Source organism: Eurosta solidaginis, chromosome 2 (genome assembly GCF_040869045.1).
Source record: "Eurosta solidaginis isolate ZX-2024a chromosome 2, ASM4086904v1, whole genome shotgun sequence".
In the NCBI taxonomy this organism is placed as follows: Eukaryota; Metazoa; Arthropoda; class Insecta; order Diptera; family Tephritidae; genus Eurosta; species Eurosta solidaginis.
Genome location: NC_090320.1, coordinates 279,134,532 through 279,158,416, shown reverse-complemented (window position 1 = coordinate 279,158,416; position 23,885 = coordinate 279,134,532). Strand labels below are relative to the sequence as shown.

At 38.4% G+C, this 23,885-nt stretch overlaps 1 protein-coding gene across 1 annotated transcript in view; it reads right to left on the bottom strand.

Annotated features, from left to right (window-relative positions):
- The window catches only part of LOC137241025 (WD repeat-containing protein on Y chromosome), a 59,056-nt gene that overhangs the window by 14,978 nt on the left and 20,193 nt on the right, over positions 1-23,885 (bottom strand). The window contains exons 4-7 of the mRNA XM_067768173.1: positions 19,463-20,175; positions 6,243-6,480; positions 5,911-6,178; positions 5,653-5,851 (exon numbers count right to left, since the gene is read on the bottom strand). Coding sequence (XP_067624274.1) covers positions 5,653-5,851; positions 5,911-6,178; positions 6,243-6,480; positions 19,463-20,175 — 1,418 coding nt within the window. The remainder of the gene's footprint in view (positions 1-5,652; positions 5,852-5,910; positions 6,179-6,242; positions 6,481-19,462; positions 20,176-23,885) is intronic.

Below are 23,885 nucleotides of genomic sequence, written 5' to 3'. Positions count from 1 at the left end.
GTTCATCTAGTGTATGCCGGTATCTGGAGCAGATTCGAGCAAGCCACTTCAAACTTATGGTCCCATAGCGCGGTGACCCTAATATACCAAAGGAAATGGAGGTATGGATTAGTGGTTGACTGCTACTAGCGTCCATGGACGACCAAAAAATAGGAGGTAATAACTATGAAAATTTTAAGTAAGAATATTTATAGTGGAGGTGGAAAATTTGCATGTGGTTGTTGCACTTTTGATGGTTTGTTTACCCACCAGAAAAAAATTGTGCACTTATATAAGTGATTTGCTTTTATGCCCAAACCAATTTAATTTGATTTTTAATAATCGGGGATTGCCCATATTGCTTTTTTTTAAATGTATGAAAACATTTATTTGAAGCAATTTTTTTTTTCCCAATTTAATTTATTTTTTCTTTTTTTTTTGTCTTTTTCAGTGTGGAAACTAGGAGGCGAGGTGTTGGAACCCTGGAATGTTGAGTTTACGGGAAGTCTACATACATAAATTACACCCTGCCTATAAGAACTTTTTACTTTAGGGTACTTTTCTTTTGTCTTTCAGGTGAACTTCGGTGACACCCTTGAGAGCGGCCTTCGGCTTTATGCCCTTTTATACCCTCTAACATCCCTCGAGCGGGACAAGGTACGCCCAACGCGGGGAACACCCACCCCTGACAAGCTTTTACTGGCAGAAATACACTCGCAGTGCTTGTCAAATCATTGCCGAGGGACGACCGCGCTTAGAAAAACTTTCTTCTAATTGAAAAAAAACTGGTTTCTAAAATTTTGATGTTGCTTTGCCCGTAGGCGGAGCACGCTACCACCACATTACGTTGGCCGCGGTTTTCAATTGAGGTTTGATTAAAACGGATTTGATTAGGAAGGTTCTGACTTAGACATAAGTGAGGTGGACAGCTCCGTCCGACCGCCGCTGAGTTGTCTCTTATGGAGAATCGACGAATATGAGAACAGGGCAACGGACTTGCTATGGACCAATAGGGTTTACTGCGAAGTCTCAAGGTCCTTATGGCCATGCTTGGATAGGAAGGGCACCCGCTTCTCAAACTGAACAAATCTGCGGTGAAGGTCCTTACGGGTGTCATCACTTCTCTTTGGGTTCATCAGGGAAAGCAAGAGATTCGTTGAGGACCGCTAGGAGGTAATGCGGCTAAACGAATTTGCCGCCAACCTGTACTTACTGAGGGCACTCACAATGGACAAAAATAGCTGTGTTTTTTTTTCACGCCTATATACGTCTACGCTTAAACTTTATATGGACTGCTTATCGACAAACTTTAAATGTACCTCTGAAATTGCTACGCATAAAATTAGTACTACTAAATTTCAATACGCATTATACCCAGATGTAACTGAAATATCTGTCTATGTTTCACCCTCAGCAATAATTCCATGTATTCTATGCGCATCCACTATCTATCACAACTGATTCAGCTATAAGTTATACACAGAAATATAACAGAGGGTTGTGCCTCCGCTTTTCGGTACACCCTGTTGCTGTAGCTAGTTGTTTAACTACTGCCGCTAGATGGGTCTCCTAAGCATTATCTAAGCGAGGGTAGGTGTTTCTTTTTCACTCGCAAACGAAACGTATACGCGTGTAAAAAAAAACACAGCTAATTTCTCGGAGTGGAAGTGTTAGTATCACCCACGCACGCCCTCTTATCCTAACCTAACCTAACTTAACCTTGATTAAAACGTTATTATTTTTAGCACCGATAAAATAAGCGATTCAACATTTGAGATAATGCGATAAGGTATATGTTGCAGTCACTGTGTGCACTAAGTAAGAAATTTAAATGTAACATTTATTTACTGGTACGCCCATCCGCCATTTATAAAATACCATTGTAGTATATGAACTATTTATCAAATAAGCACGCAACCCTTATTTTACCAAATTTCATACAACATTTTTTCTCTTATGAGTTCACAAACTTACAAACGAAATTAACTACAATACAAATTATGTTTTGGTAACCCATTTTATTAATAAAGTTGTTTTCATCTACATATATTCCCACGCAAATTGGTATTATCTATTAACATTCGTTCTGTACTTTGCAAATAACTTTTTGTATATGATAATGTAGCTAGCTCTTAATTATTTCAGTAATTCTAGCTTTCAACAAATGATTTTTTGTAGCGAAATTAAAAAGAAAATTATATCTGGGTGGCGACAATATAAGCCCATGGTCATCCTAGACCGTAACTGCGTTCTAAAGCAGCTCTCTTCGATATTCTTGAACGACGATGGTATGAGGATGTTTGACCACGCCTGCGTTAGCATCGAAATAAAAAAAATGTAAGGCGCAATAACCTCTGAAGAGATCTAAGGCCGAGCTTCTCTTCCACTTTGCGTCGTGCTCCTCTTGATTTTCCCTACAAATTGGCCGGACGGGACCTACATGTTTTATGCCGACTCCGAACGGCATCTGCAAGGCATATGAGTTTTCACTGAAAGCTTTTCATGGCAGAAATACACTCTGAGCGCTTGCCAAACATACCGAGGGGTGACCCCGCTTAGAAAACAAAATTTCGTCTAATTGAAAAACCTTATTTCTAAAATTTTGATGTTGCTTTCCCTGGGGTGCGAACCCAGGGCATACAGTGTGGTAGGCGCTACCACCAAACCACGGTGGCCGCCCGTTTGCATCGAACTATTTTACGATTAAAATGGCATGGGTCCTGGGCCAAAACAGTATTCCGGGCAACTGTCAAGCGAATCTCTTAACTCGCATACTGCATACATACTACAACTGAAGCGGATGTTGATGGTTTTAGGGAATTCGAAGTTCTGAGGCCCATCAGTTGTCTACTTAACTGTATAAATGGCCCTTGAGTAAGCTTACGGTGTAGACAAATTATTGGGTTCACCAATGCTTATCTATCAATGGTTATTGGACGTTTATTGGGTCACTGTCCAATGGAAGAACATGCGGTTTGTCTAAATATACGGAAAAAGCATTCGTACTGGGTCTGCATAGAGGATGATGAGCCACTTCATGCTTCCAGCTTTTGCCAAAAATAGGCAAAAGTACTGCAGTCTCTACCCACTCGTATCTCCGGAGGGCTTAGCCGTGGTAGAGATCGGTCTTATTCGAAACAATAAATTTGTGCGCAAAGAATTTTTAAAAATGTATGACTTACGTCATCCTTGTCTTATGTGGGATCCCAAGGGACCCACATGCCGTCCAAGTAAGCTTCTCCTACTGGGGTAGCTATGATGCAACCTATCCTAATCTAGTAATGAATTTGAATCTAAAAGCGTCTATACATAATCGCTTTAAGGGCCAATTAATGGTGACTTATCCATAACAAGATAAAACAGCTAATCGAACCAATTTTATGGAAATCAATGTGATCACCATAACCATATCATAGCCAACCAATTGGGTTTTGGTTTCTCACCATATCCATAACCTAAAAATATTTGAGGTGGTGACTTTAATAACTTTTTGTAGATTTTATTCATTGTTTTGGATACGTTATGACTAAGATACTTATTTTTTGTGGAATATGTTTGTAATTTTTTGCGTTTTCTTCATTTTTATGAAATTTTCACGATTTCTAGGTTAAGGCACCATTAATCGATCACATTGGAGGTGGTTATAGATATGGGTATGGTTACGATTATGCCGTTAGGGTTAAGGAAGTTTAGTTGGCCCTTTAGTCGATTTAAAGCGAACATAGCGCCGAGGCATTTCATTGTTATCTTATGGCGCTGTCAAAGTATCAAAGCGAAGCAACACGACCACAACGTTCGTCTTGGGTGTCTGGACGTCAAAGTGTCACGGCGTCATATAAAATCTGCTCTTAACGCCCCGATTCTAGTGTGGTAACAACATTCTTTACCACGGTAACGAAATCATGTGGAAACTTTTACACCCTTTTTGTATTCTACCAGAGAAAGTAGCCGGATAATTTTTTACCCACAAAAGTAGGTGGTTACATCGAAATAACCATACAACAGCTGTTGTTTAGAAAAAGGCAAAACTAAAAAATAAAGAATTGTAAGCGAAAATACATATTTGTTTACATTATGTACTTTCACAGAATAAATTACAATATACCATGCATAATATGCATATAGACATCGTCCCGTTTATTCGTTAACCACGTATCTACAAGTGAGACATTTTCGGTAAAGCGGACACGGTAGCCACACCACGTTTTCATTTGGGACCAAAAGTCATCGAAAAAAAGGACAAAATTTTTGTTTTATTTTATTAGTATAAAATATAAAATTTTAGGATGTTTCCATATAAAATTTTACTAAACATAGTGAAGATTTTCCTTTAATTCAAGCTGAACAAACAAATATATGTGCATGCAACCAAAAATGATACTATATTTTTACATAGGATAAGTCTATGTCTTCCACCACCCAAACTTTGTGAACCTAGTTTTGGTCACAAAGCTCTTGGTTCTAGCATTATGTTGTTGATAGCAATGAAATAAAATGTATAGTGCATTTAGGTTTTAGTAAGAAAGGGTTCAAAATTTGCGTTCTGGTGTTGCCGAACTATGTATGTGGAAAACTCAGTAAATCATAAATGAAACTAGGCAATTTTGTCAGTGCTATATTTATAGATACTTACTTTTCCCCTTAACGTTTAAACTTCATATCAGAGCCTAGATTCAGTAAGTGTGAGTTTTGATCCCAGGCCTCAGGGGTTCTGCTAGCACCTACCGGAATAATTTTATACAAAACATTTCTTCCGAAATCAAATCTCTTTTGCATTTGCTTCCTTCTGTCTTCGAGTTAAAATATTTCTTGTGTAAAGATACTTAGTTTTCAATTACCTTGCGTTGCTTAACACCACAATCGCCCTGGAATTCCTTGAACTCATTGCGTTGGGTGAGAAAGATGTAAATATCAAAGTTCCAAACGAGAAATAATGCATAGAATTTCTTTGTATAAGTTTTGAAAGTGTTAGGCTCGCGGCAGAGTGCTCGCTATAAGCCTAGCATAGCTTATACAAGCAATTTTTATTTTCATTTATTTTACATAGTGCTGTATAACCGATCGAATTTTCTAGCCGTTATTAATATTATTATAAAACAAGAGTTTTTTTTGATAAGTCGGTTATTTCATCAACAATTAACGACAATGTGTTTGCCAACACTTTTCTTTTTAATGTCTGGCATAAATTATATCCTAGGTGAAATGTTATTGTTCTGGTACATTTTATTGACTGAGCAATTTTTTATGGTGAGTGTTCCATTGAAGTAAATTCAATATTATATGGGGGCAAACGAAAGTGTTGCGAATTTTTGGGCAATATTTTGAATTTTTACCTGAGTGAAAAAGAAAGAAAAGTACCAATCGTGGCTACTGCCTAAAAAGGACCAAAATTGAAGAAAAGGGACCAGCTGACCAAATGGGGTTGGGAGGGACCATTTTTGGTCCAAATGGAAAAAGTGGCAACCGTGAAAGCGAAGAAAACTACCTTTCAAATTTATCCACAGACACTGGTGAGTTTTTCGGTGATGACAGCGTTACCACTTGGGCCAGAATCGCGGATAAAAGAACTGGTAGCGATATTCGGTTACTTAATGTTCTGGGTACTATTTTACCGGTAACGCTCAGAATCGGAGCGTAAGTGTGTAATTTATAATTCATCATCATTTTACCCACCAGTAATTAGTAATATGCCAAATCTTTATATAACCAAAAGCAGTGCCCGTAAATAAGTAACGATCCTTACGATCGGTGCACATTGTTAGAACACAATCACCACTACGATGGCTTGATTTGAATTCTTTAATATAACCACCTCGTTGATGATGTGAATAAACTTGAATTACGCCACTATCAAGTGACACAAATACACTTCCTACAAATTGAATAACAAGCAAGTGAGCGAAAAAAAATTATAAACTGAAATCATAATACCATGTTCTTTAGTCATTGGACGCGTCTGCAAAAATAAAACGGCCTGTACAGATACTGGTCTTCTAGATCGATGCGCCTGTGTAAATTCATGCTCCTCACGCATTTCCACTTCCGAAAACGTCATATCAAACGATGTTGCTTTCTTTTGTAATTCATATTCCAAACGATGTATACTGTCCGAAATAGATTTACGAACGAAATGTGAGATGCTTAAGTGTTGAGATGTTCGCCTGCCTGGACTTTCTTCAGATTCTCGACGTTTATTGAGCTTTTTTGAGAATTTAAATCAATTTAAAAATGTTTTCAAGCTAGTTATACATATACATAATTACGTCAATAAATCTTGTCGGATCAGAAACACTATATCTACGATATGGTTGTCCAGTTTCGAGCTTCCAAAATATTAATTCGCCAGAATATGTTGCTGTTAGAACACCTTCGCCTAGTTTGACATCGGCGCAAGTTATATCGTCGTTATGATATTGAGTCCACTTTTTTGGATCACCGTATTCTCGACCTTCAACATCATTAAATTCGGTAACTTGTTGATCCCATCCAACGGCCAATATTCTAAAAGCAATCAATTTTTTAGGTTACAAGTCCGTGGTTGATGGCGTTTGGTCAGTTCGATATAACGTGTGTAAATTTGTTTTTACACTTTCTTCTTTCTACGTTTTGTTTTTTCTAGCGCCGCTGTGGGCTTATATTTTTCGTTCTAACGCGATCGCATTTCTGTACTACGAATACCAATTCCAATCCCACTTTCTCTACCACTCTCACTGCCATTTCGTTAATTTTAATCAAAATATAAGTCAGATCAGTGGTAATATTCCTATTGTTATTGTTGTTGTAGTGATAAGGTACTCCCCGTATACAGATCCGGTACGTTCCGGTAACACAGCACCATTAAGGTGCTGGCCCGACCATCTCGGGAACGATTCATATGGCCACATTAAACCTTCAGGCCATCCCTCCCTCCCCACCCAAAATTCCATGAGGAGCTTGGGGTCACCAGAGCCTCGTCTGTTAGTGAAACGGGATTCGCCGCTCGAAGGTGAAGTTGACAATTGGATTTGAGAAGCTATATATTGCGCTACACAACCCCTTGAATCCCTCGTAATATTCCTATCCAAGGCCTCTGCAGCATAGGCACAAATCATTCTGTATGGTCGAGGATGCTTACTTCATTTGTTGCGATCATCGTAGATAATTTAACGCTCGATTACTGCAATAGTGTCATAACTAAACAAAAAACACCGAGCCTACATTTATATTGGAGTCCCGTTGTATGGGTTTCGAATAGGTGGATGAGTTGGAAAAAGAGGACGAAACTCTCAAAGCGTTACGGCTTGCGGTAGACGTTCCAAACCGATTGGAGGATAAAAAAAGGAGACATGAGTTGCAGATGATAGAACAAGCAGAGAAGAGGCGCAAAGCAATTAAGCTGGGTTAGATATATATCATAAGCTAGTTTCTGGTAACACTATGGATACATTCTTTCAAGGTAAGGTCTTAACAGATCGCCTAGTTCATCCCAAGTTAACCAGGCGACAGCCGACGCTATTAAAAGATGTATGTATTATTTCCAAAATAGGCTGCGACGTGTGAGCTGATGTTCACTTGGGGTAGCTTATGGTCTATATTTCAGTACGTACCCATAGCTCGGCTAGTTTCTTCAAGCGGAAGTACTGGTATAGAGACAGCCTGTTGTTGTTGTTGTAGCGATAAGGTTGCTTCCCGAAGGCTTTGAGGAGTATTATCGTTGTGATGGTCCTTTGCCGGATACAGATCCGGTACGCTCCGGTAACACAGCACCATTAAGGTGCTAGCCCGACCATCTCGGAAAGGATTTATATGGCCACATTAAACCTTCAGGCCATCCCTCGCTCCCCACCCCCAAGTTCCATGAGGAGCTTGGGGTCGCCAGAGCCTCATCTGTTAGTGGAACAGGATTCGCCGCGGATAGGTGAGGTTGACAATTGGGTTTGGAGAAGCTATATATTGCGCTGGCAACCTGAAAGGATGCGCTACACAGCCCCTTGAATCTGGTATTTTAGTCGCCTCTTACGACAGGCATACCTACTGCGGGTATATTCTGACCCCCTGTCGTAGGGTTGCGGCGCAAATTACTCATGGCATCGTTCAAGGTCGCCAGTAACAACTGAAGCAAGACGCTAAGTTCTGCATCAAACTTCGCAAAGATCAAGTTCCTGGTCACAGGAACATTGATGGCAACGAGAAGGGAGTGCTCCAAAATCCCCAAAAAACAAAATCCCCAAACACAGAATCCCCAGTTTAAAAAAAAAACCCAAATACGTAATCCCCAAATTTAAAATCCCATAACCAAAATCCCCAACACAAAATCCCCGCACTTTTTTGGGGCTAAATCCCCAAACCTTTTTTGAGGAAATATCAAAAAACCTCGAACGCAAAATCACAGAAATTTTAATTAAATCATAAAGTAAAGTTCTGACGCGTATAAACATAATTACGCATTTATATATACATATGTAAGTATGACTATAAGCATAAAGTAAAATGATGGGGAATAAACTAACGGTACATGTTCTATTTGCATTGTGTTTTCATAAATTTATTATTAAAAATACTGTGAAAAAATATTAAAAAATGTAAATAAAAAACCTAGATCTGGTAGTGAACCGACGATGAGAAAATATCGCAAAATTAGCATAATATCATTAATATAGCTATTGAATAGAAGGAAACTACGAAAGCAAACTGCAAAAGTTCTCAACATAATTGAAAAAAGGAAAATTCAAAACGATACAGATCTCCATCGCCTAAATATCTTCTTGGAGAAAAAATGCCGTTAAAGTATAAGTTTTGTTTGTCAAAAGAATTTCTACCGCCTTATTAACTGCAAAATGTATCGAATTAGTTACTTCTTGGCAGGCTTGCTTAACCAACGAACCGATATCATTTCGTTACGATAATTAACATTAATAAACGAAACAAAGTAATTTCGTTTCGTTTATTAACGTAAAGAACGTTAAATTAACGAAACGATTTTGTATCGTTTTCTGCCATATTAAAACGAAATCAAATCGTTTATGTTGATTATTAATTTCAAGCTATACTGGCAAAGCTGATTGATGGCGGAGTCATTAAAGGTGAAAGCATTAGCCAAGCTGATTGCTACTTTTCTCATGAATTTTGACAGTACGAACATTTCTCAGAGTATTTTTGACATTACCACCAACGAATTACACAAACAAATTACATGGAGCTTGTGTGTATGTCCACTCGCTGTTACCACCTTACGGCTTCACCATGGCTATAGCATTGCCAGCGCAATTCAAACATAAAGTATCACGTTTTTGTTAACGTTTTTAACGTTAACGAAAGCTTTTCGTTTCGGTTAAAAACGAGATACAATTTATCTTGATAATTTCTTTATCGATAATATTTCGAAGTGTTTAAACGGAAACGGTGGAAATTTTTTGATAAACGATTAGCTTAACGTTAAGGTGCATCACTGCTTCTTGGCGATAGACGATAAAATTATCAGAAAACTGCTACCAGGGTTTAATAATGCAATTTATACATAAAAATATATGTATGTACATATGTATTTATAATTTGTAAAAACAACAAAAAAATGTTCCGGTGTTTATCTGCAATGCAATGAATTTTGAATTTTTTTGTTGCGTAAATACTGTATTAATTGTATTTATAAGTTATTGCGTTGCACTGTATTTTCTTTAATGTGCCCATTAAATATTTGTGAAATCATCAATATTGAAGTGTTAGTTTGGAAATAGAATAGACCAGGGTTTGAATTGCTTACTGAAAAATAGTAAAATTTAAAAATTTTTGGCTTTACCAGGAATGAGTCCTTCATGGAACCAGAGGGTGGGGAGGGCGGAATGGCCTAAAAGGTTTAATGTGGCCATATTAATCGTTCCCGAGATAATCGGGCTAGTACCTTAATGGTGCTTTGTTACCAGAACGTACCGGATCTACATCCGACAAAGGAGCATCAACATCGATAGCACTCCCCAAAGCCTTTGGGGAGTGTCTTTATCGTTGACATACGGTGCACACGGTGTGAGTAATCTTATGATCTTGTCTCACATGAATGTTGTTGGTCGGGCATTTCGAGCTTGTGAGATTGTATCTCTTAACTTGTTACGGTCTGCTGTTATGGTCTACGGTTACGGTCCACTTGGAAGCGTTTTCGTGCGAACACACCTAGTGACTAGTGATGGGACCAACAAGTTGCGATGCAAAAGTATCGAAAACAAGAAAGAAAAGATCTGCGATCACTAGCGAAAATTCCCACGAGTTTCCGGAAAAACGTCGAAAAAAGAAGGCTGCTGCAGAAAAGGGCTGAGACTAGCGGAAAAAAAAGCCACGAGTTTCCGGCCGGGAAAAAAACGCAAGAATTAGCTTTTTACTTGCGCAGTTAATTGGAAATTTTTATAAAACCAAAAACGTTTATCGTAAAACTAGTCCTATAAGGCGTTATACCAACGAGAAGATTTGTGATTTGCTTCAGCCTAAATTTTGGCGGCCCTGCGACCATACCAAAAGGATCGTATAACTTCTAGGACACAACTTCAACACCAAAGGCGTCAAGCTCAGAGACTGCTTCATTAGCACTATTGCTTACCTCAACTGCACGTCCCCAACTATATTCAACTCATCGCAAAACACCCTCGCGTGCTGTGCACATTTTCAAGAGAGTATTGTGAAGAACCAAAGGACTGCAACGAAGAACCAACTACCAAAGAATAAACCGGGAAATGCCCAGAAACTAGGAAGAGTCGATAGCGCAAAGTACCGACACAGTCCATTCCGACAAGCCTCGTTTTTACTCGTCTATTTCAGGGTGGTAATAAACCTTACAACGGTTGTGTGGTGGTGACACAAGCTCCACGTATAGAATATCCAGTTGAAGTAGGTCGGCGTTTCATAGTCACACCTAGTGAGGAAAGTTCTAGTGATTCCGCTTCGGATTCGGACGGCACTAAACTAAATGGTGATGAGAACCCTTGTTATCCGAAGATAAACCCCTTTCTCTACGTTTACGAAGTACACTACCACCTCCGGAAAAGCGTCCGACACCACCTCCGCCTCCAGGGCCAACAGTACGCTGCAGCGTAATACAACGAACGCCAAAATTACCAAGTCATCCAGATCGTAAAGGTCAGCACGAAGTTTTATCGCCACCAGGTTCACTCGATTACCTCGGACCAGAGCGCAACAACCACCAACAGTACCAACACAGCGTCCCCAAGACCGCGCGCCATGACCGACAACAGCGACACCTTCACCAGCAACAACAACATCACCAGTAACCACGCCGGCAGAGACCCATGGTACGTACTCTGGCGGCTATGTAAGTACCAGCAAAGTATAAACTTAGATGTAAATAGTTAAAAGAAACTTCTGAGCAGTACTTAGAGAGTTTTATACAGCCCGGTTAACCCATTTAACAAGGGTCGATTTTTTCGTCAAATTTTATTATTGAATACTGGAAATTGTTAGCTTTACAACAAAAGGCATACATTTTTTTTATCATTTCAATAATATATTTTGCCGCTTTAAAATGTTTGTAGTTAGCTCTATAAATTTTATTCATAATAAGCCGTCTTTATCACGTGAAACGTTTTAGCGATCCATTTTTGGAGCTCAACCACAAATTTTTAGAAAAAAAATTTGCGACCGCAGCCATTGGTCGATTATGCACGAACTGGCTAAAAGATTAAAACTTTCTTTTCTTATATCATACAAATACAATATATACATATATATATATATACATATGAATCACTATTGCTAGCAATATCGTTCGAACAACCAGAAGAAAATAATATACGTGCGTATAATACATAGCGCTATCACAATTTCATCTTTATTGCTTTTATAACAAATTTTCTTAGTACATATTACATATTAGTGTCATTATACTATGCGCATTATACCAAATTGATATTTTGTTAAACTCAAAAATAAGTTCTACTAAAACAACATAATAATTTTGTAAGAGAGCCCCAATTATCGGAATTTGTACCCCAACTTTATAGCCCTAAAATATGTTTTGTGAAGGGAAAACAGAAAAAACCAACCAAATTCTTACGTTGTATGTAGTATATTACTGTACATAAGTACATTTAATTACATTTTTTTTTTCACACAAAGCGTTTATAACGATTGTCAAAAAAATAAAAAAAAGGGGGAGACCTAAATATATGTATAACTTGAAGTATTACGAGCAAAAGTAAAAGTAAAATCCGGTTCGGCCGGATGTCGTTTTATTTTGAATTTATAAGCGTTTTGAGTCGGTCTCTGCGCTTCTGTCGGTTTTTATACTCAGTTGAGCAGAGCTCACAGAGTATATTAACTTTGATTGCATAACGGTTGGTTGTACAGGTATAAAGGAATCGAGATAGATATAGACTTCCATATATCAAAATCATCAGTATCGAAAAAATATTCGATTGAGCCATGTCCGTCCGTCCGTCTGCCCGTTAACACGATAACTTGAGTAAATTTTGAGGTATCTTGATGAAATTTGGTACGTAGGTTCCTGGGCACTCATCTCAGATCGCTATTTAAAATGAACGATATCGGACAATAACCACGCCCACTTTTTAGATATCGAAAATTTCGAAAATCGAAAAAGTGCGATAATTCTTTACCAAATACGCATTAAGCGATGAAACTTGGTAGGTGAGTTGAGCTTATGACGCAGAATAGAAAACTAGTAAAATTTTGGACAACGGGCGTGGCGCCGCCCACTTTTAAATGAAGGTAATTTAGAAGTTTTGCAAGCTGTAATTTGGCAGTCGTTGAAGATATCATGATGAAATTTGGCAGGAACGTTACTCTTATTATTTTATGTCTGCTTAATAAAAATTAGCAAAATCGGAGAACGACCACGCCCACTTTTAAAAAATTTTTTTTTTAATTCAAATTTTAAAAGAAAAGATAATATCTTTACAGCATATAAGTAAATTTTGCCAACATTCAACTCCAGTAATGATATGGTGCAACAAAATACAAAAATAAAAGAAAATTTCAAAATGGGCGTGGCTCCGCCCTTTTTCATTTAATTTGTCTAGGATGCTTGTAATGCCATAAGTCCAACAAAAATTAACCAATCCTTGTGAAATTTGGTAGAAGCTTAGCTTCTAGGACGGTAACTGTTTTCTGTGAAAAAGGGCGAAATCGGTTTAAGCCACGCCCAGTTTTTATACACAGTCGGCCGTCTGTGCTTCCGCTCGGCCGTTAACACGATAACTTGAACAAAAATCGATATATCTTTACTAAACTCAGTTCACGTACTTATCTGAACTCACTGTGTATTGGTATAAAAAATGGCCGAAATCCGACTATGACCACGCCCACTTTTTCGATATCGAAAATTACGAAAAATGATAAAAATGCCATAATTATATACCAAATACGAAAAAATGGATGGAACATGGTAATTGTATTGGTCTATTGACGCAAAATATAACTTTAGAAAAAAACTTGGTAAAATGGGTGTGACACCTACCATATTAAGTTGAAGAAAATGAAAAAGTTTTGCAGGGCGAAATCAAAAGCCCTTGGAATCTTGGAAGGAATACTGTACGTGGTATTACATATATAAATAAATTAGCGGTACCCGACAGATGATGTTCTGGATCACCCTGGTCCACATTTTGGTAGATATCTCGAAAACGCCTTCACATATACAACTAAGGGCCACTCCCTTTTAAAACCCTCATTAATACCTTTAATTTGATACCCATATCGTACAAACACATTCTAGAGTCACCCCTGGTCCACCTTTATGGCGATATCTCGAAAAGGCGTCCACCTATAGAACTAAGGCCCACACCCTTTTAAAATACTCATTAACACCTTTCATTTGATACCCATATCGTACACAAAAGTTCTAGAGTCACCCCTGGCCCACCTTTATGGCGATATCTCGAAAAGGCATCCACCTATAGAACTAAGGCTCACTCCCTTTTAAAATACTCATTAACACCTTTCATTTGATACCCATATCGTACACAAAAGTTCTAGAGTCACCCCTGGCCTACCTTTATGGCGATATCTCGAAAAGGCATCCACCTATAGAACTAAGGCCCACTCCCTTTTAAAACACTCATTAACACCTTTCATTTGATACCCATATCGTACACAAAAGTTCTAGAGTCACCCCTGGCCCACCTTTATGGCGATATCTCGAAAAGGCATCCACCTATAGAACTAAGGCCCACTCCCTTTTAAAATACTCATTAGCACCTTTCATTTGATACCCATATTGCACAAACGCTTTATAGAGTCACCTCTGGTCCACGTTTATGGCGATATCCCGAAAAGGCGTCCACCCATAGAACAAAGGTCCACACCCTTTTAAAATACTCATTAACACCTTTCATTTGATACCCATATCGTACACAAAAGTTCTAGAGTCACCCCTGGCCTACCTTTATGGCGATATCTCGAAAAGGCATCCACCTATAGAACTAAGGCCCACTCCCTTTTAAAACACTCATTAACACCTTTCATTTGATACCCATATCGTACAAACGCATTCTAGAGTCACACCTGGTCTATCTTTATGGCGATATCTCGAAAAGGCGTCCACCTAGAGAACTAAGGCCCACACCCTTTTAAAATACTCATTAGCACCTTTCATTTGATACCCATATTGTACAAACGCATTATAGAGTCACCCCTGGTCCACGTTTATGGCGATATCCCGAAAAGGCGTCCACCCATAGAACAAAGGTCCACACCCTTTTAAAATACTCATTAACACCTTTCATTTGATACCCATATCGTACACAAAATTTCTAGAGTCACCCCTGGCCTACCTTTATGGCGATATCTCGAAAAGGCATCCACCTATACAACTAAGGCCCACTCCCTTTTAAAATACTCATTAACACCTTTCATTTGATACCCATATCGTACACAAAAGTTCTAGAGTCACCCCTGGCCTACCTTTATGGCGATATCTCGAAAAGGCGTCCACCTAGAGAACTAAGGCCCACACCCTTTTAAAATACTCATTAGCACCTTTCATTTGATACCCATATTGTACAAACGCATTATAGAGTCACCCCTGGTCCACGTTTATGGCGATATCCCGAAAAGGCGTCCACCCATAGAACAAAGGCCCACACCCTTTTAAAATACTCATTAACACCTTTCATTTGATACCCTGGCCTACCTTTATGGCGATATCTCGAAAAGGCATCCACCTATAGAACTAAGGCCCACTCCCTTTTAAAATACTCATTAACACCTTTCATTTGATACCCATATCGTACAAACAAATTCTAGAGTCACCCCTGGTCTACCTTTATGGAGATATCTCGAAAAGGCGTACACCTATAGAACTAAGACCCACGCCCTTTTAAAATACTCATTAACACCTTTCATTTGATACCCATATCGTACAAACAAATTCTAGAGTCACCCCTGGTCCACCTTTATGGCGATATCTCGAAAAGGCGTCCACCCATAGAACAAAGGCCCACTCCCTTTTAAAACACTTATTACACTTTTCGTTTGATACCCATATTGTACAAACACATTCTAGAGTCAACCCAGGTCCACTTTTATAACGATATTCCGAAAAGGTGTCCACCTATAGAACTAAGGCCCACTCCCTTTTAAAATACTCATTAACACCTTTCATTTGATACCCATATAGTACAAACAAATTCTAGAGTCACCCCTGGTCCACGTTTATGGCGATATCTCGAAAAGGCGTCCACATATAGAACTAAGGCCCACGCCCTCTTAAAATACTCATTAACACCTTTCATTTGATACTCATATCGTACAAACAAATTCTAGAGTCACTCCTGGTCCATCTTTATGGCGATATCTCGAAAAGGCGTCCATCTATAGAACTTAGGCCCACGCTCTTGTAAAATACTCATTAATACCTTTTATTTGATACCCATATCGTACAAAATAAATTCTAGAGTCACCCCTGGTCCACCTTTATGGCGATATCTCGAAAAGACGTCCACCTATAGAACTAAGGCCCACTCCCTTTTAAAATTATCATTAACACATTTCATTTGATACCCATATCGTACAAACAAATTCTCGAGTCAGGCGTGGTCCACCTTTATGGCGATATCCCTAAATGGCGTCCATCTATAGATCTATGGCCCACTTCCTCTTAAAATACTCTTTAATACCTTCCATTTGAAACACATGGCATACAAACACATTCCAGGGTTACCCTAGGTTCCTTTTACAACATGGTGATTTCCCTTACTTTGTCTCCACAGCTCTAAACTGAGTATGTAATATTCGGTTACACCCGAAATTAGTCTTCCTTACTTGTTTTTTTTTTGAATTTTGACAGTTGAGTTTTGAATAGGCATGATAAGAACTTTTCTCTGTTTATGGCGCAGGAACAGTAAGGTTGGCAAGGACCCGCTCCAGCCGACAATGACTAGCCATTGCGCACCACCACATCATGCCGACCGCCTTCCTTACTGCTTCCATCGTAAATGCGTTTCCATAACAAACTTCAGGCGCGTTTTAGCGCTACAACAAACGAGGATTTGGTCTATCAGACCAGCTTTGGTGCTAATAGATGAGGAATGAACGGAGGTGCGCTTAACGAGGTGTGAATCGCTCTTGGTTGTGAACAGAAAGCTGCCATACATGTTTTAAAGAAATCGCGCCGACAACAAGTACTAGGGGTTAACCTAAAACATCGCGTTTTGCTTGTGGCATATATGTGCCCGTTTTATAAATATGTACTTCTTCGGTAGATGGGGCAGTGCTAGTCTCTAGGACCGAACGAAGGACAGTCTCTCCACAAGAAGCTACTCATTGTGTGACAAATTTTGAACGATCCGAGAGAAATTGAGCCATGCTACATTGAAATGCCATGCTTTGGTCCCGGAAAAAAAACCCCGAGTGACTCCAGAACATATACCAAGCTACCGGTGGAGATTTTGTACGTACGTGTTTCGACTTTTTTTCATTAGAAGCATGCGTATATATGTATGTGTGTCGGGGGTTAAAATACATCGTGCAATTGTTTGTATGTCCCTTTGAAAATCAAATAGTTCTGCTGAAATAGTAAAAAAAATTTACTTTTACTTATTTTCAGCAAGTAATTCGAAACCAGAATTTCGGCTGTTAAAAAACTGCAAAATGTTTACTTAAAAATAGTTAATCATGAAATACTTATAGCTTCAAAGCACAGTAAAATATTCAAGTTTTTTTTCTGCTGACTACGACAGCTAGCATCCATTCAAGTAATATCTGCAGTAAAATGAAAAAAAAAATATTTGTTTGCTTTGCTTTTTTCTGTTGCTGAAATATTTTCCAAATTTAAATTCAAGCAATTTTGTAATACTGAAAATTAGTTCAGCATTTTGAAACCCTGGAATAGACATAACTATTCTTTTTCTGTGTGAAAAACATTCAAATTAGGTTTAAAATCGCCGCGAATTGAATGTTTTTCACACAGAAAATGGGGATTTCGTGTTGGGGATTTTGATTTTGGGGATTTAGATTTTGGCGATAACGGGGGTAACCCCAACGAGAAGGCAGATTAACTTGCAAACCGGAATATGCTAATGTAGCGGTCAAAGGTGCATGATCCACTAATGTCAATTAAAGTAAACATTCAATAGAAATTCCAAGAGGTTGCTACCGGTGACTTGTACTCTTCGGACGTCTGTATGACAACCAACCAAACAAAGACGACTTACGATATGAAGAGAACTCCCAGCTCTAACACACACTATGTTTCAAACTCTGCTGCCGAGCTTTATGCTGTACGAACCTTAAGCATATCGCAAAATTCCTCGTAAACACATTGTAGGGTAACCTTACAAATGGTTCCAGGAGAAAGTTCATCATAATGGCGCCCGTTGCACTACTTTGCAGCAGTAAAACACATTACGCGCAACACACAACCAATCATAGCTCCGGCAACAATTACACTCCATTTCCTATTTCTTTAAAGGTGTTGGTGTAAATCTAATAAATAAATAAAAAATCAAAGATTGTGAAGAAAAATCTAGCATTTTAGACATTATTGTGTGAAAGCGAGACAGGCAACTCCCCACGACTGTCTTTACGTAATATTCTCTAATGAAGGCTTCGTTTTCCACCTCGTCGTTCCAGTGGAGTCTGAGCCGCCCTCTTCCACCGATTCCATAGGTGGATTTGATAAGAATAGTTTTTTGGCAAGAACATAATCTTTCCTTCGCGTAACATGACATAGCCAGTTGGCGGTTGTGCTTTAATCTGCTGGACTATGTTGGTATTTGCGTAAAGCGGTAGGCTCGTACAGCTCATCATTACATCCAAATTCACACAAAGCGGCATTTAGACAGCTCCTTTTCGTGCTGCCCTAGGCGGTTTGAAATCGACGAAGAGGTGATGTGTGTCAATTCTTTTTTCGGGTATTTTTTTTTTCATTCTATCACCCGCTGAAGATAGCCGACCGTATGTGTCGCCATATTGAACATCCTGTCATAACCCTTGCAAAATGCTAAAAAGTTGCTATATTGACCATCCTGTCAGCCAATTGACGGATAAAATGTCACACTTGTTTTGTTCACAAACTTCTTTCGAATCGAGTTACATACTAATGCCCCCTGATCTGTCTTGTGTTATTCCTCGCTCATGTAGTTGTGAAACACTATTATCAAAGAGGATAAATATAATAAGAGCCACCAGTCTGCTACGAGTGGCGAGTAACTCGCTGGAAATTAAAAAAATGTATGCCTAATATTTCCTGAGAGGGACATATTTGTCTCGCATTTATCTATGCCGTGTGGGCACCTTGTGCAACTGTGATTTTTCGAAAGAGAATTAATTAATTAATTAAATACAGTCGGAAAAATAAACACAAATACCCACGAAAATGTGTAAAAGACATTTTATGCACATCTCGCCCAAAAAAAAAACACAGTGGCGTCTCTTATTATATTGTGACGAATATTAGCATCACTAAGCTGTTAGTAAATAATCACGCAACAACAAAAACATGAAGCAGCCACTCTTATGTACGTGTACACATTAAAGCTAGCCACAGTTATGTAGAAGGGGACGAAGAGCTATCTCACACACACAGATGTAGTCATCAGACGAATTAGTTACTCATACATACACATGCATATGGCTATAAACTACAAATATACATGTATATCGCTGGTAACCAAGCAGGAGATTCTGGAAGGTGAAACGTTTGGAGAAATATGCTGACGAGGCAAACAGAGAGTATAAAAGCAGCGCAAGCTGAGGAATGACTAATCAGTTTGATTTAAACACGCTATCAGTTGCGAAGTGAAGTTTAATTGTGAAGTATAATTGTACTACTCCCAAAGTAGTCTAATAAAGGCCATTTTGCTATACAGAATATTGGTTGATTTATTCAACAGTTTAGCGATTCCAACGTTAGCAAGAGGTTTCAAATGAGCGGAATTTCCCAAAATACGTTACAATATTTATCTTCTTTGCTATTATGGTCACAGCCAGCTGAGCAAGCCATATCTGTCCGATAACTACATTCGATGCACTCCTATGCACTTACCTCTCTACCACCCATATGACAGCTGTCACTTCATGTTCCGGCTTTATGCTCATATTCCGCATACATACTGCATTATTATAATTCCATATCTTTAGCGAACCATCACGAGCACCAGTCAACAGAAATTGTTCCAAAGGATCAAAACATGCTGCTGTTATTTCAATATCGATTGTTTCACCATACACCATTTTGGTGTGACAACTTTTCATAATTATCTTACGACGACCCGTCCATGGATCCCATACAATAATAAAACTATCCAAACCACACGTCACCACATTGCGAAATAGTGAATTGTATAGTACGACCGAGACGGGGGCAGCATGCGTATTACCATCGGTAAGATCCACACGAATGCGTGCACAACATTTGATGCTAATCAATTTACGACCACCAACCAACAGGTCACGCGACAGCGGATGATATTTATAACATAAATCAGTTTCCGAAGCGAGCAAGCGTACCAAATCACCAAAAGTTTGCAACAACGTATACTCGGTTAGATGCCAAACTTTTATTATTTTATGATAATCTACGCTATAAACTTTCTTTTCCTCCGACTGAACGAAGATATACACAATGCCGCCATTATGGCCGGTTAAGATGCCCGAGGGTTTACTCGATATATAAACATCCCATATGCGTACAAAAGTGTCCGGGCCACCAGTGACAACGATGTGATTCTTTTCGGCCACAGAGAAACATGTGACACCCTGTATGTTTTTAAGGAGATAAATTAGTTACGAACATGAAATCATACCATTAGGCCCGTTTCTGTAACCTTTCGTTACCCTGCAAAAATTGTTGGATTACGTGTTCCATTTTCTTCATGTTTGAGTACTCTAACAATACTCCTTTGCAATACGTTTGCGGACCACCATCAGCCGATCATTGCTCGTTTTTAACGACCGTGATCCCAACACAATGACGATCGAACAGAGTTGCCAAAAGTAAAATATTGCATACAAATAACTAATAATAAAATTTTACTATGGCAACTCTGATAAAATGCAACTGCCCTGCAAAAATTGTTGGATTATGTGTTCCATTTTCTGCATGTTGGAGTACTCCAACAATACTCCTTTGCAATGCGTTTGCGGACCACCATCAGCCGATCATAGCTCGTTTTTTAGCGACAGTGATCACGACACGATGACGATAGAACAGAGTTTTCAAAAGTAAAATATTGCATGCAAATAACTAATAATAAAATTTTACTTTAGCCACTCTGATAAAATGCAACAGCGCACTGGTTTTATGTATACATACTATAGTATGTATAGAGAAATATTAGTTTCTTTATTCACGCAAATGCTAAATAACATAAGAATATTCGTAGTATAAAATATAAAAGTTGTATTGCCCCTCTTCATTTCCTTCCATTTTAAATTAAATTCACTTCTATAATTCTTTCCGACACAATTCCTCTTTAGTACTTTGGCATATGATCCTCTGTGGGTGCTCCATGGAGTACTACAGTGAAAGTAATTTGGAAAGCACTCTCACGTATGTACTCTATTGAATACTCACAAACAAAGCGAGAGAGGGATCACCTACTCCTCTCCTAGGACATCGCAATGTTAATTGGTGCAAATTTTTTGTATGAATACAGATTACATTTGGAGCAGTCCCATACTCCCAAAGGAGTATTCCTTACATTATTTATAGAGTACTCGCGTTTTTTGAAGGGTGCGCATTGGTTTTATGTATACATACTATAATATAGAGAAATATTAGTTTCTTTATTCACGCAAATGCTAAATAACATAAGAATATTCGTAGTAAAAAATATAAAAGTTGTATTACCCCCCTTCATTTACTTTCATTTTAAATTAAATTCACTCCGATAATTCTTTCAGACACAATTCCTCTTTAGTACTTTGGCATATGATCCTCTGTGGGTGCTCCATGGAGTACTACAGTGAAAGTACTTTGGAAAGTACTCTCACGTAGGTACTCTATGGAATACTCACAAACAAAGCGAGAGTGGCATCACCTACTCCTCTCCTAGGACATCGCAATGTTAATTGGAGCACATTTTTTGTATGAATACAGATAAGTTTTGGAAAACATTATTTATAGAGTACTCGCGTTTTTTGAAGGGTATACTATCACGACCTTCGGAGCTAGCGACCCTACAAGAAACGCTGATAGGTTTACTAATACACTCACACTTGTAATTGACAATGCTGATCCTGCGATATCGTAAACATTGATACTCAAATTTCTGTATGTTTCTTTGTTCGCTCACGCATGTCCGCATGTACCCAACGACAGCCTATAATCATGAAAAAGGACTCAAACTGGGAAAGCCACGGACACCTGGTACAGAACAAATGAACATACAGCAGATACCATTATGCATGTGAGACAGATACATAATTCTCAACGGAATTTTATGTATGCGAGAACAGTTTATCCGATTTAATCATGTTGTCACTACTGACTGTCATATGACAATCAAATGATTATCTCGGTTGTTTTGTTATTTTTTAAATTCCGCCATTTTCAACCGACGAAAACCATATAAAAAATAAGTTTAAAAAATGAAAAAGAGAACATTTCAAAGCTCCATGCTAAAAGAAAAAAAAATCGAAAATAATATTAAAAGATACCAAAAGCTGTCGGAATGTGTGGGGCGCAGTCAAAAAATTTATACGCGAAAAATAATAGTGGTTAGTGGTGATTCATTTTTAAATGTGTTTCCGCATGAATTCTGAATTTAAATTTAACATTCTGAATTCGAATTCTTATAAAACTATTTATTTTAAACAAATAAGTAACACGTATGCTTTTATCACGTACAAAATTAAAAACGTAATGAAATAAAGTAAATAAAAAGCAAACAGCATTGTTTCATTTTTGGCGGAATATAACAATGGTCATTTATGATAGTATAACAGTCAAACCTGATATCTACAGTAAACTATCATTTATGACACATTTTGATAGTAAGAGTGTCAGCACAGATCCAGGAAAAGGAATGAGAGTGAGCAGTACGGCTATATACTTAATCAGTAGGCCATGTTGGTGTATAAGAAGGAGACAAAAACTCACACGTACACAGTTGTTTACATCACATTTGCGCAAGTCCCCTTAACTTTGTGATAGAAAGTTTGTATGAGGCGCTGATCGTTGGGTTGACATTGCTGACAATCAGATGATAGTCATATGATAGTCAGTATTCTTATAGGGGATATGAATATCGCAAGAAATATCGAAATTACATACTCACCACTCATACAGAAACACTTCCCCTTCAAAAAACGCGAGTACTCCATAAATAATGTAAGGAATACTCCTTTGGGAGTATAGGAGTATTCCAAAACTAATCTGTATTCATACAAAAAATGTGTTCCAATTAACATTGCGATGTCCTAGGAGAGGAGTAGGTTATCCCACTCTCGCTTTGTTTGTGAGTATTCAATAGAGTACATACGTGAGAGTACTTTCACTGTAGAACTCCATGGAGCACCCACAGAGGATAATATGCCAAAGTACTAAAGAGGAATTGTGTCAGAGAGAATTATTGGAGTGAATTTTATTTAAAATGAAGGTAAATGAAGAGGGGCAATACAACTTTTATATTTTTTACTACGAATATTCTTATGTTATTTAGCATTTTGTTATGGATTCGCATATTCGGTGGAAGCAGTAAGGATGGCGGTCGGCATGATGTGGTGGTGCACAGTGGCTAGTCATTGTCAGCTGGGGCGGATCCTTGCCAACCTTACTGTTCCTGCGCCATAAACAGAAGAAAGTTCCTATCATGCCTATCAAAACTAACAGCTGTCAAAAAGCGCAGAGGCAACTCAAAACGCTGGAAATTCTAAACAAAACGACATCCGGTCGAACCGGATGCCACGGACAAACCGTTAAGCAAAATTTTAAAATTCAACAAAAAAAACTACATTATAACGCAAAAAAAATCGAACTGGAAACGACCGGTTACTAACTGAAATACAAAAAAAAAGCTGAAAATGAAAAAAAAGAAGAAACAGAAATGGGCCGAACATACAGAGGGGCGCCGCGGGTGTTGTTGCGACGCCCGGTGCTTAGCCCACCCCGAAAACCCATGGCCACCGACGCACCTAAATTTCGGTGGACCCTTACCTGTAGACCCTACGTGCCTTCTAAATAAATGGCGACGCCAGCATTCCCATTTTAAATACTAATTTATTTATAATTCATTTCTATTAACGTATGTAAGCAACAAAAAAAAAAAATATAATGCAGGTTTCATAACCGGGGCTACAGCAATGTTGAAATACGAATAGCTAATTACACTATGAAAATGTAGGTAAGTGTGTGTGGTGTATAAAGTGAGAGAAAAAAAATTATCCAACAGATCACACTTTATTGGGCCGAAATCGAAACGAAATCTAATATGAATACTTAAGTCTGACTAAGCTCGTTCTGTTGG